This window comes from Pseudophryne corroboree, chromosome 5 (assembly GCF_028390025.1).
Source record: "Pseudophryne corroboree isolate aPseCor3 chromosome 5, aPseCor3.hap2, whole genome shotgun sequence".
In the NCBI taxonomy this organism is placed as follows: Eukaryota; Metazoa; Chordata; class Amphibia; order Anura; family Myobatrachidae; genus Pseudophryne; species Pseudophryne corroboree.
In genome coordinates, this window is record NC_086448.1 from 722,116,833 (window position 1) to 722,132,354 (window position 15,522).

The 15,522-nt window shown below is 44.8% G+C and overlaps 1 protein-coding gene across 1 annotated transcript in view; it reads left to right on the forward strand.

Annotated features, from left to right (window-relative positions):
• Nucleotides 1-217, forward strand: part of LOC134929367 (fatty acid-binding protein, adipocyte-like) — a 43,630-nt gene extending 43,413 nt beyond the window's left edge. The window contains exon 4 of the mRNA XM_063925034.1: nucleotides 30-217. Coding sequence (XP_063781104.1) covers nucleotides 30-80 — 51 coding nt within the window. The 3' untranslated portion in view covers nucleotides 81-217. The remainder of the gene's footprint in view (nucleotides 1-29) is intronic.
• The last annotated feature ends 15,305 nt before the right edge of the window (nucleotides 218-15,522 follow it).

Here is a 15,522-nt window from a genome sequence, read left to right on the forward strand (position 1 = left end):
TTACCCTTCGTAATGATTTACTTTTATAGACCTTATCATATGGAGAAGTGAAATGCGTTCGGATCTTCGACAGAAAATGAAACCTTCGGTGTGGTGCATGGACATAATTGCTTAGTAAAATGTAAGAGCATTTCAATGAGCATAGCACTGTCTATTCCCTCGGAAAGTGTGTATGAAAAGCTCATTTGTGACATGTTATGGGCGACTGTGCTCTGCTCGGTATACATATTAAAGCTTTTGTTCTCTAATCTTATTGTCATGGCTTCTTTTTTATTATCACTTATGTAATGTCTGTTTAGTCTAGGCACTAGTGTGGGCTATGAGGCTTGAGGAACTAAGGAGGTCATTCCGAGTTGATCGCTCGCTAGCTAGTTTTAGCAGCCGTGCAAACTCTATGCCGCCGCCCACTGGGGAGTGTATTTTAGCTTAGCAGAAGTGCGAACACATGTGCAGCCGAGCTCTGCAATAACAGTTTGTGCAGTTTCTGAGTAGCTCTGAACCTACTCAGTGCTTGCGATCACTTCAGTCTATTCGTGTCTGGAATTGATGTCATACACCCGCCCAGCAAACGCCCAGCCACGCCTGCGTTTTTCAGACACGCCTGCGTTTTTGCAAGCACTCCCTGGAAACGGTCAGTTGACACCCAGAAACGCCCCCTTCCTGTCAATCTTCTTGCGGCCGTCAGTGCGACTGAAAACTTCGCTACAACCTGTGCACAACCACAACGGGCTTTGTACCCGTACGACGCGCGTGCACATTGCGGCTCATACGCATGCGCAGAAATGTCGATTTTTCACCTGATCGCTGAGCTGCGAAAATCGGCAGCGAGCGATCAACTCGGAATGACCCCCTAAGGCAGGTAATCAGGAGTGACTGGCTCGGCAGAAGGATTGAAGTAGAGCCCAGCCAATCTCAGTTTTTAGAATAGAGAGATCTGGGAGACTCTCTGAGTAACATGTACGTCAAGATAATGGAGATCTTTGTAGGCTGCTACATTTCTCTTAACTACTCAGAACTACTTATCCAGACTTGAGAAGCTTACGAGAAAAAAGGTGGGTACAGACTAGGCGACGTGCTCTATGAGCGATGCTGCTTAGTGTTTCCCCTCCTGGGCCGGGGCGGTCGGCGGCAGTGCGTACACACTGAGCGATATGACGGCCATATCGCTCAGTGAAGTCATGCCGCAGCTGAGCTCTTGAATGACAGTCCAAATTGAGCTGCCTGTACGGCCGACAGCAAGGGTCATTAACGGTGGCATATTTAGTTTAGTATGACAGTGGTTGGGTGGGGGCAGGGAGGTGTCTATTCAGACATACGGAGATGGTTCATCTTATGGGCATGTTATGGGAGTGTTGCTGAAATGAATGCATGCACAAATGCTCAATTACTACACTGGAGGCTGTATTCAGATGGAAAATCTCTACCTAGCATAGGGCTGGTGCAAGTTTCAATGATGCAACTGATGACGACATCTGAAGATGATTGCAGCGTCTGGAGTGGAAACGCTCGAAGTGGGCATCTTAGTCTTTCCACATTCATACGCACAGATGAAGGGAAGGGCTTGTAGTGGTATTAGCATAAAGTGACTGGCATAGACATGGAGCCTCGGCTGCATCCAGCTCAGAATTGTAGTTGCCAATATGTGCTGTGCATGTGTGGAGTTGGCTGGACAGCAGGCATTAGGACCACGTGACCGTAAGGAAGCATCAGTGACACTGAGTGGGAGGTTGGCACAGTGTAGAGAGCACTTACAGCATGTAGTAGTGACAAATGTTGCTGCAAAAGATAGATGTTCTTGTGCTTTATATCGGATGTTATTATATTGTGCATTGTGTTATGATACACAATGGAATAGTCCATCTCCACCATGCTATGGGCTCATTTCCTCTAGATAATCATATTTCCCTCCTGTGCAGTGATTAGGTTTCCTGTACTTTGCCATATTAGAAATAAAGCCAAGTGCTAGGTTCTCATTACTTCATATCACTTCATGGAATAAGTGCAGGCACCACAAGACGGAACACAGAACTTAGCTGGTAATAATAATTGTAAAGAACCAAAATAAGATCAGTATTGGAAACCACTTCGCTGCAGCATTCTTTTCGTCTGATTGTTCTGTCCTTTTTAGTATACATCTATTGGGTTGGTTTGATAGATCTTTGCTATAACAGTGTTGTAAATTGCTACTACGACTCATATCTATCATGAAAGGTGAGGAGCTAGGAACAATAAATGAAGGCTCAAGGAACATAAACCTATTGCTGGTATGTAAAACTTTCTATTCTGTCCAGAGGCGCTTTAAGAGAGGAGGGGGTCCATGTGCAGGCTCCAATCGGGCCCCCTCTTCCCCTGTGGTTCAGTAGACTGTGCCATTATGCCAGAGTCTACTGAGCATGAGCTGGTCTCCAGAAACATGGCGCCCATATAAGTTCCTGGGGACATCTCTGTTGCACAGGAGCCTGTGTGCACCGTACACCCATTATAGATAGGTCAGTGATTCCTTCCATACACCACTCATAAGTAAAAGTTTTAAGTTTCAGTTGAAGTCCTCTACAAGGTTTTCTACAACTACCTACTTGTTTAGTTGAACTTGATAGGTAAAAACATAAAACATTGGTGGAGAAACTACATTTAGATACAGTATGCACATTCTCTTTGTTAGAGGGCTAGAATTAAGGATGCTGTATAATTGAGGTGTAAATATATATCTTACTATATATAGAAACAAATATCCTAACTGACTCATCAATGCCCAGCCCACACCCCTGGACCTGGTAACACGATATCCGGGGAGTATATTCCTTCCGTGACATAAGCACCCACTAAGCAGGGATTTTTCTAAATTTCTAAGAAGGTGAAAAGGGATAAAATTTTCACGGATTCCTCAATATCTCTTAGGTCTAAGGAGATATCGACTTGGTTTTGACTTACAAAGTTTCCCTACACAAATACCTAAAACCTTAATTCAGGATTGTGTCCTAATCAACCCCAAAAGGGGCAAATTTGGATGTGGGGGTGCCATTTTCACCCCCAAGAACAACAAAGCTACACTCATTAGTCATATTCTACTTCAGTTGTTCGAAGGGGGAGACATGAAATTAAGGTCTGTGGACTCGGTGGTGCAAACGTATGATGCAGTCCACTAGCCCGTGAATTTGCTCAACATCCTGAACCCTACCGGCCCACATGCTTCTCCTCAAAGTGATCTTGCTATGGAACCTCAACCCACCCAAACTCTGCAATGGCACCAGGCTATGAATAAAGGGCCCCCACAGGAACGTCCTTGAGGCCACAGTGTTCACCGGCTGTGCTTGGTGGGAGTCGGTGTTTATAGCCCATATACCACTAATACCATCAGATTACCCCTTCAAGTTCAAGAGTTTTATTTATTTATTAACAGTTTCTTATATAGCGTAGGCATATTCCGTTGTGCTTCCTTTTCAAGGTCTGCTTTACAATGACCAGCAACAAGTCCCAGGGGCAGTCACTGAAGGTGTCAGAAATTGGCTTGAAAGAGGACTGCTTCTCACATGGGCAGTTCTGCATGGCCTGCTTCAGAGTGAGCTCACCCAGTAGCCTGGTGAACCTAGCACCTGAGGGGAGAGCCACCAATGGGGTTTACACAGAATTCTTTAGTAGAGTAAAAACAGATTTACCTGTCTAATTTAATACCACACTCTTGTACCCCAGAGACATAAAATGTCGTAAGCACTTAAGTTAAGATGGGATGAAGGAAATGGAAACATTAAATATCGAAGGTCTACACATCGGCTAATGTATGTACGGTATATGCATATATTTCTCAACCAGGGGGGCTGGTGTACTAAGCCTTTAAACATAGCCTGTAATATGCCAGTTAGGAGCTGGTACTCTCTGCAAATCTTAGTACATTTGCCCCTCAGTCCAACAGGCAGCTGCCCTCCGAGGTAGGTACAGTACAGTAGGTCATCTTAGGTGTAACGGCTATAAACTCTGTTGTCTCTGTGTCACTAGTTGTGCTATTTTGGCTAAGGGTGTCAGCAGCATCATGATTTGACACCGTGCATTTCTCAGTATATTGCTGATATTCCTCTCTCACGGCTGCATCAATCTCTTCTGCTTACTCTCGCTGTCTCTGCTGCTTCTTCCTGTCTCCTGCCTATTTTTCTCCTTACTCTTATCTCTCTGAGCTGTTCAATGACGATGGCAGCTCTTCTCTCTCATACGCTTCAACTGTCACTCCTCAAACTGCTCCTCTTTAAGTATACTTTATTTAAAATTGCACTGGCCTTTACGCCCCTTTCTAAAATGGCCTTATTTTTATGGGACCTCACACAGGTAATATCAGACAGGATCCCCAGCAATGCCTAGTCATGGCAGTTCCAATTTTTTGGTTATATTTATTTTATCCATATACATACCTCCCAGCTCAGTGGCGCTTAAAGAGAGGAGGAGGCCCGTGTGCTGCCTCCTCCGTATGGCTCCCCTCCTTTCTGCAGGAGAGATGTAAAGTCTGAGCACTAGAGGGCTCAGACTCTACTGTGCATGCGCAGATCTCTGGGAAAATGACGCGGTGGCCATTTTCCCCGAGATTTCTCTACTGCGCACTCGCAGAACTCCGTGAAAATGGCTGCTGTGCCATTTTCACAGGGTTTTAACAGGGCCGGTGATGTTGGTGTGGGACTCCGGAGGGGTGAGTATTAAAATAAATGGGTTCAGTGTGTGCAGTGTGGGCCCCCTCTGGACTCAGGGGCCCGTGTGCACCACACACACTGCACCCATTATTGAAACGACTGTGTGCCAGCTTCTTTGAGCCTAGATGAGGGACATTTTCACGCGCCCGAGGCGCGCGCCCAAAATCAGGGTGTGTGGCTTCTGGCTAGGGGCCATGGCCTCACGGAAAGCACCACGATCGCAAGCCATGCCCCCTGTTTTCATAATTATGGGGGCATGGCCAGCACTCTGTGAACTGCTGGCAGCCCCCTGTCCCTCTCTGCTAGGGAATAGACGCTGTGCACATGCGCACAGCATCTATTCACCGCTGCTCTGCTCAGAACAGCGAGTGACAGGGGGGATCTCCCAACTGCCCCCCCTTCCCCATCACTGCGGGACACTGTGGCACATGGGTGCAAGGCAGATTGTGAAAAACGAGACTGTCCCAACAAAATCGGGGCAGTTGGGAGTTATGCATATATGACATATAGTACTTATAGTATTACAAATAATTCATATGACCTCTCAGCTCCATATGCTGTACCGTTACTATTAAAGATACATTTACTTAATAATACTTTTATTTCAGAAATATAATCTGTCCATCTGCTTCTAGATCCTCTGTCATATTGGATGTGTTACTTTGATGCTTCCCATGAATATTCCCTACAGAGTTATTTGTAGATGCATTACTGTGGACACAGAAACCCAGGAAACCTCCTTATGATGGGACAGATCCCTGGGGCTTTGCCTTCTGTGAATGATGATGCAACGTGATTTGGTTTGTACACAGGAGACAAGGAAACATGCACTATCTAGTAAACATCCCTGCAAAGCAATAACAAGATGATCATTTCTCATAGCTGCGGCATCATTAGTCTGTGGTTCCTGATTACTCCTTTCTGGATGTGCTTTGTCACAGCCGCCAGGATTTGTATTTAGACGCCCATAATCCGCAGCTCTGCACATGCGCAGTACGACTTAGACGCATGCGATCACCGATAATACCTCAACTGCGGATAAATCATGTTTGCGTCCATCTCAGAACCAGGCGCTCAGTGACCTGACCAATTACTAGATTTCTACAATGCATTGGAAACAATTGGCGTGACTTGTTTTGTTGATTTCTACATTTATTTTGAGGGCATGTAGGTCTTTCTGGAAGAGCTAATTTTAGGAAGCATTATTATTATTATTATCATTTATTAATATTTATATATCGCCACCATTTTACGAAACAAATAGGAGACAGGAGAGTGTAAATGTCCTCTTGGTTGGTACCTATAGCATTTGTCCCAAAAATTCCTGTGCGTTAATTATCTTTTGGGAACAGTTAGATGTAATTATTAAAATGGTAATGTTTACTTATCACAGAACACTGTACTGCATGGCAAATCTTCCAGGTCCTGTTAACGGGCACATTTCACGTTATGGTTCTTCTGGCAGCTGAAGAATTGCAATGCCCCTGGGTACACTACAGACCAGGATATTGGGCCTAATTCTGAGTTGATCGCAGCAGCAAATTTGTTAGCAGTTGGGCAAAACCATGTGCACTGCAGGGGGGACAGATTTAACGTGCGTAGAGAGTTAGATTTGGGTGGGGTGTATTCAAATTGAAATCTAAATTGCAGTATAAAAATAAAGCAGCCAGTATTTACCCTGCACAGAAACAAAATAACCCACCCACATCTAACTCTCTCTGCAAATGTTATATCTGCCCCCCCTGCAGTGCACATAGGCCCTTATTCCGAGTTGTTCGCTCGCTAGACGCTTTTCGCAGCAGTGCACACGCTAAGCCGCCGCCCTCTGGGAGTGAATCTTAGCTTAGCAGAATTGCGAACGAAGTATTCGCAATATTGCGAAAAGATTTTTCTTTGCAGTTTCTGAGTAGCTCCAGACTTACTCTTCCAGTGCGATCAGTTCAGTGCTTGTCGTTCCTGATTTGACATCACAAACACACCCAGCGTTCGCCCAGACACTCCCCCATTTCTCCAGCCACTCCCGCGTTTTTCCCAGAAACGGCAGCGTTTTTTCACACACTCCCATAAAACGGCCAGTTTCCGCCCAGAAACACCCTCTTCCTGTCAATCACACTACGATCACCAGAACGAAGAAAAAACCTCGTAATGCCGTGAGTAAAATACCAAACTTCTTAGCAAATTTACTTGGCGCAGCCGCAGTGCGAACATTGCGCATGCGCAGTTAGCGGAAAATCGCACCGATGCGAAAGAAAAGAACGAGCGAACAACTCGGAATGAGGGCCCTGGTTTTGCCCAATTGCTAACAAACTTGCTGCTGCGATCAACTTAGAATTACCCCCATTACAAGATGGTAGAAGTGACACAGAGAAGCTTTTATTTATAAGGGACTTTTACTATACAAACATTTCTAGTGGCTAGTGGTGATTAACACAGCCTGGTGGTCAGCTGGGAATTCATGTCTAACCACAAGATGGCAACCAAGCTTTCACACAGTAAAAAGCTAATGTGGCAGAAGCAGCAGGAGATTTACAATGAAGCTATATATCAGTAACTCATACAAGGACACTGCAACAAGCAGCATACACTTCCTTGTCTCTGGAGCAATAGCCCAGGCAGTATGAAAATCTAAAGTTCATCTGTTATGTTTAGAGATGTGCGCCGGACATTTTTGCTGGTTTGGTTCTTTTTAAAAAATGTATTAAAAAAAAGCTAAAATTGCAGAATTTGAGCCTTTTTTGTCCCTATATTATTTTTACCTCAATAACATTAATTTCCAGAAATTTCTAGTCCATTCTGACCACCTCACAGCTCACAATATTGTTTTGAACCAGTTTAGGCCAAAGGCTGCAGCAAATTGTCTGGTTAGTAAGCGACAGAGCAGTGGCACCAACACACAGCAGTTTATAGCACATTTATGAAACATTGCTACACAGCAGTGGCAGAAATGAAAAGTGGTACAAGGTGGAATTGTTCGTAGGCCCTCCCATTCACCCTTATGTTGGATATAAAAAATACATGCACACTTTAACAAACCAAGCACTTCAGCTACAGGGACTTTCACTTTTGTGCTAAAGTGCTTGGTTTATTTGGGCCCCACAGTTTTTGTAACTCGCATCTTAGCTCACACTTCGTGGAGTCAGAGCACTTTTATATGAATGTACAGTGTACAGAACAGTACAAGCATAATACAACAATATTTTTTTCTTTTTTCTTAACTCGCAGCTCAGCTCACACTTTTGGAGTCAGACCGCTTTTATATGTACGTGAAGTAAACAAAGCACACTGGAGTACAGCAGCATACTGGGTTTATAGCACAGAACAGTACAAACAAATTATACAACTATATATACAGTTGTGCTCATAAGTTTACATACCCTAGCAGAATTTGTGATTTTCTGGCCATTTGTCAGAGAATATGAATGATAACTCACAAACTTTTCTTTCACTCATGGTTAGTGGTTGGGTGAAGCCATTTATTGTCAAATAACTGTGTTTACTCTTTTTAAATCATAATGACAACAGAAACTACCCAAATGACCCTGATCAAAAGTTTACATACCCTGGAGATTTTGGCCTGATAACATGCACACAAGTTGACACAAACGGGTTTGAATGGCTACTAAAGGTAACCATCCTCACCTGTGATCTGTTTGCTTGTAATCAGTGTGTGTGTATAAAAGGTCAGTGAGTTTCTGGACTCCTGAAAGACCCTTGCATCTTTCATCCTGTGCTGCACTGACGTGTCTGGATTCTGAGTCATGGGGAAAGCAAAAGAATTGTCAAAGGATCTGCGGGAAAAGGTAATTGAACTGTATAAAACAGGAAAGGGATATAAAAAGATATCCAAGCAATTGAGAATGCCAATCAGCAGTGTTCAAACTCTAATTAAGAAGTGGAAAATTAGGGATTCTGTGGAAACCAAATCACGGTCTGGTAGACCAACAAAAATTTCAGCCACAACTGCCAGGAAAATTGTTCGGGATGCAAAGAAAAATCCACAAATAACTTCAGCTGAAATACAGGTCTCTCTGAAAAAAAGTGGTGTGGTTGTTTCAAGATGCACAATAAGGAGGCATTTGAAGAAAAATGGGCTGCATGGTCGAGTCGCCAGAAGAAGGCCATTACTACGCAAATGCCACAAAGCATCCCACTTACAATACTCCAAACAGCACAGAGACAAGCCTCAAAACTTCTGGAACATAGTCATTTGGAGTGATGAGACCAAAATTTAACTTTTTGGCCACAACCATAAACGCTACATTTGGAGAGGAGTCAACAAGGCCTATGATGAAAGGTACACCATTCCTACTGTGAAACACGGAGGTGGATCGCTAATGTTTTGGGGATGTGTGAGCTACAAAGGCACTGGAAAGTTGGTCAAAATTGATGGCAAGATGAATGCAGCATGTTATCAGAAAATACTGGAGGAAAATTTGCACTCATCAGCCCGGAAGCTGCGCATGGGACGTCTCTGACGTTCCAACATGACAATGATCCAAAACACACGGCCAAGTCGACCTGTCATTGGCTACAGCAGAATAAAGTGAAGGTTCTGGAGTGGCCATCTCAGTCTCCTGACCTCAATATCATTGAGCCACTCTGGGGAGATCTCAAACGTGCAGTTCATGCAAGACAGCCCAAGAATTTACAGGAACTGGAGGCTTTTTGCCAAGAAGAATGGGCAGCTTTACCATCTGAGAAAATAAAGAGCCTCATCCACAACTATCACAAAAGACTTCAAGCTGTCATTGATGTTAAAGGGGGCAATACACGGTATTAAGAACTGGGGTATGTAAACTTTTGATAGGGTCATTTGGGTAGTTTCTGTTGTCATTATGATTTAAAAAGAGCACAACTGTATAATGTGTTTTTTAACTCGCAGCTCAGATGACACTGCATGGAGTCAGATCACTTTTGTATGTATGTGAAGTGAACAAAGTGCACTGTGTACAGCATATTGGGTGTTCAGTGCACAGAAATGTACAAATTATACAACAATATATATTTTTATTCTATTTTTAACTCACAGCTCAGCTCACACTGCGCGGATTCACAGGGCCTATATATGTATGTGAACAAACACACTTGGGTACTACACACACAGGTTGTACAAACTTTAACTTTTTTTAACTTTTTTCGCAACTGACAATACGGAGTCACACTGCTCATATGTGAACGCAGTTGGTGGGATATTTCCTGCAGAGTCAGTGTAGCACCACTGTGTGACAGAATTTGACTAAGGGGACTGGACACAATGCAGCCACTTCTATGGACACAGCACAGCCACTTAATGGACACAGCACAGCCACTTAATGGACACAGCACAGCCACTTAATGGACACAGCACAGCCACTTAATGGACACAGCACAGCCACTTAATGGACACAGCACAGCCACTTGTGGATGGACACAGCACAGCCACTTGTGGATGGACACAGCACAGCCACTTGTGGATGGACACAGCACAGCCACTTGTGGATGGACACAGCACAGCCACTTGCGGATGGACACAGCATAGCCACTTGTAGATGGACACAGCACAGCCACTTGTGGATGGACACAGCACAGCCACTTGCGGATGGACACAGCATAGCCACTTGTAGATGGACATAGCACAGCCACTTGTAGATGGACACAGCACAGCCACTTGTGGATGGACATAGCACAGCCACTTCTGGATGGACACAGCACAGCCACTTGTGGATGGACACAGCACAGCCACTTGCAGATGGACACAGCACAGCCACTTGCAGATGGACACAGCATAGCCACTTGTAGATGGACACAGCACAGCCACTTGTGGATGGACATAGCACAGCCACTTCTGGATGGACACAGCACAGCCACTTGTGGATGGACACAGCACAGCCACTTGCGGATGGACACAGCATAGCCACTTGCGGATGGACACAGCATAGCCACTTGTAGATGGACACAGCACAGCCACTTGTGGATGGACACAGCACAGCCACTTGCGGATGGACACAGCATAGCCACTTGTAGATGGACACAGCACAGCCACTTGTAGATGGACACAGCACAGCCACTTGTGGATGGACATAGCACAGCCACTTCTGGATGGACACAACACAGCCACTTGTGGATGGACACAGCACAGCCACTTGCAGATGGACACAGCACAGCCACTTGCAGATGGACACAGCAGAGCCACTTGTAGATGGACACAGCACAGCCACTTGTGGATGGACATAGCACAGCCACTTCTGGATGGACACAGCACAGCCACTTGTGGATGGACACAGCACAGCCACTTGCGGATGGACACAGCATAGCCACTTGCGGATGGACACAGCATAGCCACTTGTAGATGGACACAGCACAGCCACTTGTGGATGGACATAGCACAGCCACTTCTGGATGGACACAGCACAGCCACTTGTGGATGGACACAGCACAGCCACTTGTGGATGGACACAGCACAGCACAGCACACAGCATCATGACTGGTTTGGAATGGTGCCGTCACTGCCGCCAGGTACTTATATGGAATCCAAATCCAACGAGAATCTGACGCTGGGAGGATGATGTTTTGCCTTGATTTGGAATCTGAGCCTGGTGGGAAAACACAAGCCAGGGCTCGGATAAACTCGAAACAGGAAGTTCGGGGTGCTCGGATTAAAGGTAATCTGAACTTTTTATTTCTAATTGTGATAGACAAAAATAAAGAGAGATCAAAATAGTTGTGCACATCATTACAATAAATACATAAATATGGATTTTAGTTTTATACTTCTATAAAGTTCAAAATATGAAAATAACAGAAGGCGGGATGTGGATTAATAGACTGACAAGGTATAGTTAGATAGTCATTAGGTCGGCATATGGTCGACGTGCATTAGGATGACAGGTACAAAAGGTTGACAGATGAGAGGTCGACAGGTAGAAAAAGTCAACAGGTTCAAAAGGTCGACATAAAAATTGTCAACTTGAAAATGGTCATGTTTTTTTTATTTTGTCCAAATGTAGTATCTTCCTGTTATCTGACCACCATTAGTAAAAACTTGTAACCTAGTTGAGGGGAGAGTATACTTACCTCGCGCCCCTGTCTGGATTATAAAGATCGGGATTTGGGCCTCAGTATTGTGACTGTCGGCATCCCGTCCGTCGGTCACACATACTGAATCCAGTCAGGGGCGCAACTAGAGAGGAGGAGGTCCATTTGCAGACTACATCTGGACCCCCTTCTCTTGTGCCGGCAGCACTGTATACTCTGGGCATTAGGGTCACTAGGGGACCCCAGCGCTGTCCCAGAGTCTAGTGCAGATGCGTAGATCTCCGGGAAAATGGTGCGGTGGCCATTTTCCCAATGATTTCCACGGGACTCTGCAGGGTAAGTATTGAAAAAATGGGTGCAGGGTGTGCAGTGTGGGCCCCTCTTGACCTCCGGGGCCCATGTGCTCTGCACACACTGCACCTATTATTAATACGCCAGTGCCCATAGTGTACTGTCCATATAATTGTGTCAAATGTGATGAAAATAAACTCAACTAGACAAGATATTTTCAAGGCTGAGAGAATAATCTGTGTCCGTTTCACCATGTTAGGGGGGAATCCGGTCTCTAGGACGACAAGACTTAGGTCGACAATGTCTAGGTCGACCACTATTGGTTGACAGTATGTAGGTTGGCATGGTTTCTAGGTCGACAGGGACTCTAGATCGACATGGCAAAATGTCGACATGCGTATTCACATTTTTTCTTTTTTTTAACTTTTTCATACTTTACGATCCACGTGGACTGCAAGTGGGAAAGGTAACCTGTGCCTAGCGCATCAGTAGCGGAGCGAGGCACCTTGCCCGAAGCATGGCGAGCAAAGCGAGCCATGCAAGGGGACACGGTGCACTGATTGGATTTTTTTAAACCATGTCGACCTTTTTTTCATGTCGACCTAGAGTCCCTGTCTACCTAGAAACCATGTCGACCTAGAAACCATGTCGACCTACTTACCAACTTACCTCGGCCAATAGTGGTCGACCTAGACACTGTCGACCTAAGTCTAGTCTAACATACCACACCCGGTTAGGGGAATATCTATTCCATATGTGCAGAGGAAAAAAAGAAAATAAAAAACTAAAGAAACTAACTGCTCTGTGTCTGGCTCCAATACTCCAAGCTGACTGTAGGCATTGTAGTGCTCAATAAAAAATAAAAATTAAATTCATGGTGCAATCTGGGAACAAATATAAATCATGCTCAAATCAATTAGCCATAAATCTTCAAACCTCCATATTATTTATTTCTGCAATAACTGAATAAAAGTCATAATGCAATAGCAAAGAGCAAACAACAGCTGTAAAAGAGGGACATTGCAATGGTTGATTTCAAATCGATCACCATTGATGTTGAGTTTCAGGGGCTAAATCACATTTACTAACAGATGATTTTTCTGTTATATATTGATTTTTAAGTGTTAGTAAATGTGCAATTTAGATCCCAAAAACTGGGAGGTATGGGTGGTCATTCCGAGTTGTTCGCTCGCAAGCTGCTTTTAGCAGCTTTGCACACGCTAAGCCGCCGCCTACTGGGAGTGAATCTTAGCTTATCAAAATTGCGAACGAAAGATTAGCAGAATTGCGAATAGACACTTCTTAGCAGTTTCTGAGTAGCTCCAAACTTACTCGGCATCTGCGATCAGTTCAGTATTTGTCGTTCCTGGTTTGACGTCACAAACACACCCAGCGTTCGCCCAGACACTCCTCCGTTTCTCCAGCCACTCCCGCGTTTTTCCTGGAAACGGTAGCGTTTTTTCACACACACCCATAAAACGGCCAGTTTCCGCCCAGAAACACCCACTTCCTGTCAATCACATTACGATCACCAGAACGAAGAAAAACCCTCGTAATGCCGTGAGTAAAATTCCTAACTGCATAGCAAATTTACTTGGCGCAGTGGCACTGCACACATTGCGCATGCGCATTAGCGACTAATCGCTCCGTTGCGACAGAAAAATAACGAGCGAACAACTCGGAATGACCCCCATGGTTGTATGATGAGTGTGCTCATTAAATGACACTCACAGTGCATATTTACTAGGATTCTCCCAATAACGTCTCCTAACATAGTAACCTAGTATCTAAGGTTGAAAAAAGACAATTTGTTCATCGAGTTCAACCTATTTGTGGTCTCCTATGCAGGATTATTTGGTATAAAATTTTGACTGATGCTGATGTCTGCCGTTACGTTTTATCCCTCTTTTTTATAATAACCATAGTACGTGACTATGCACAATAACCCTGGATATCCTTATCCATTAGGAATTTATCTAATCCATTCTTAAAGGTGTTGACTGAGTCCGCCATTACAACTCCCTCAGGCAGGGAATTCCAAACACGTATCGTCCTTACCGTGAAAAAGCCTTTACGCCGTATTGTGCGGAATCTCCTCTCCTCTAACCTTGAGCGAGTGTCCACGAGTTCTCTGTGTTGATCTAACCAAAAACGGGTGGTCTTCTGTTTGCCGGCGGTCGGGCTCCCGGCGCTCAGTATACCGGCGCCGGGAGCCCGACAGCCGGCATACCGACAATTATTTTCCCTCGTGGGGGTCCACGACCCCCATAGAGGGAGAATAAAATAGTGTGGCGCGCGTAGCGCGCCACCGTGCCCGTAGCGTGGCGAGCACAGCGAGCCCGCAAGGGGCTCATTTGCGCTCGCCAAGCTGTCGGTAAGCCGGCGGTCGGGCTCCCGGCGCCGGGATGCTGGTCGCCGGGAGCCCGACCGCCGGCCAGCCGTAGTGAACCCCCAAAAACAGGTCCTGCACAAGATGTGTGTATTGTCCCCTTATATATTTGTAGATGTTGATCATGTCACCTCTTAGTCTCCTCTTTTCCAGTGTAAACATGCCTAGTCTTGCAAGCCTTTCCTCGTATTCCAGCGTCTCCATGCCCTTAATTAGTTTGGTCACCTGCCTCTGAACCTTTTCTAGCTCCAGGATATGCTTTTTGTAGTATGGTGCCCAGAATTGTACACAGTAGGATAAAATTATTTGGGTCCTGGTTGTTTTGTCAACATTCATCATGTCAGCATTCAGAATATCAAATCAACACTGATTAAATGTCAACATGATTAGAATATCATTGAAACATTGTGTCCTGGTGGTGTGGTGATCACTTACCTGATAGCGTCTCCAGTGGGTCTGGTGGTCAGCTGATCCAGTGGCATTAAGTACACAGGTATGTGGAGGTGTTGTATTCATGGCAGAGGGGTTTTAGAACATGCACACTTGAATGTGCAAAACCTGGGATTTTGGTCAGAATAAACTAAACCTACTCGATCACGGAGCTGAGATCCGGGAAATTGACAGGTTGATGGGTTGCAGTGGAAAAGGGATACCAAGTGTATTATTTTCTTTCGACTTTTTAAAACTTGTAAAAAAACACAAAAACTCACATTAAACATTTTTCCATACCTCCCAACATGACCCTCTCCAGGAGGGACAGAATGCTCTGCTCCTGAACTTCCCTCTTAATTTAGGATTGCCCTCACCTGTGCTGAAACACCTTTCTTATCCATTTACCTGTTCGAAACAGATGCCGGCAATCTTGAATTAATAGAAAAAAATCCAGAAGCAGAGCATTGTGTCCCTCCTGGAGAGGGTCATGCTGGGAGGTATGTTTTTTCTGTACACCAAAATATTCTAAAAACTTGCATTTGCTGAAAACACTTGCTGCCTATCATTTTCCAATCATTAATTTAAAAAAAATGCAAATATCAGAAATTTTACATCTTTTAAAAAAACTCCAGTTTTTCCTTAGTGCAGAGGTTCCCAAATGCGGTCCTCAAGGCACCCGAACGGTCCAGGTTTTAAATGTATCCATGCTTGGCCACAGGTGAC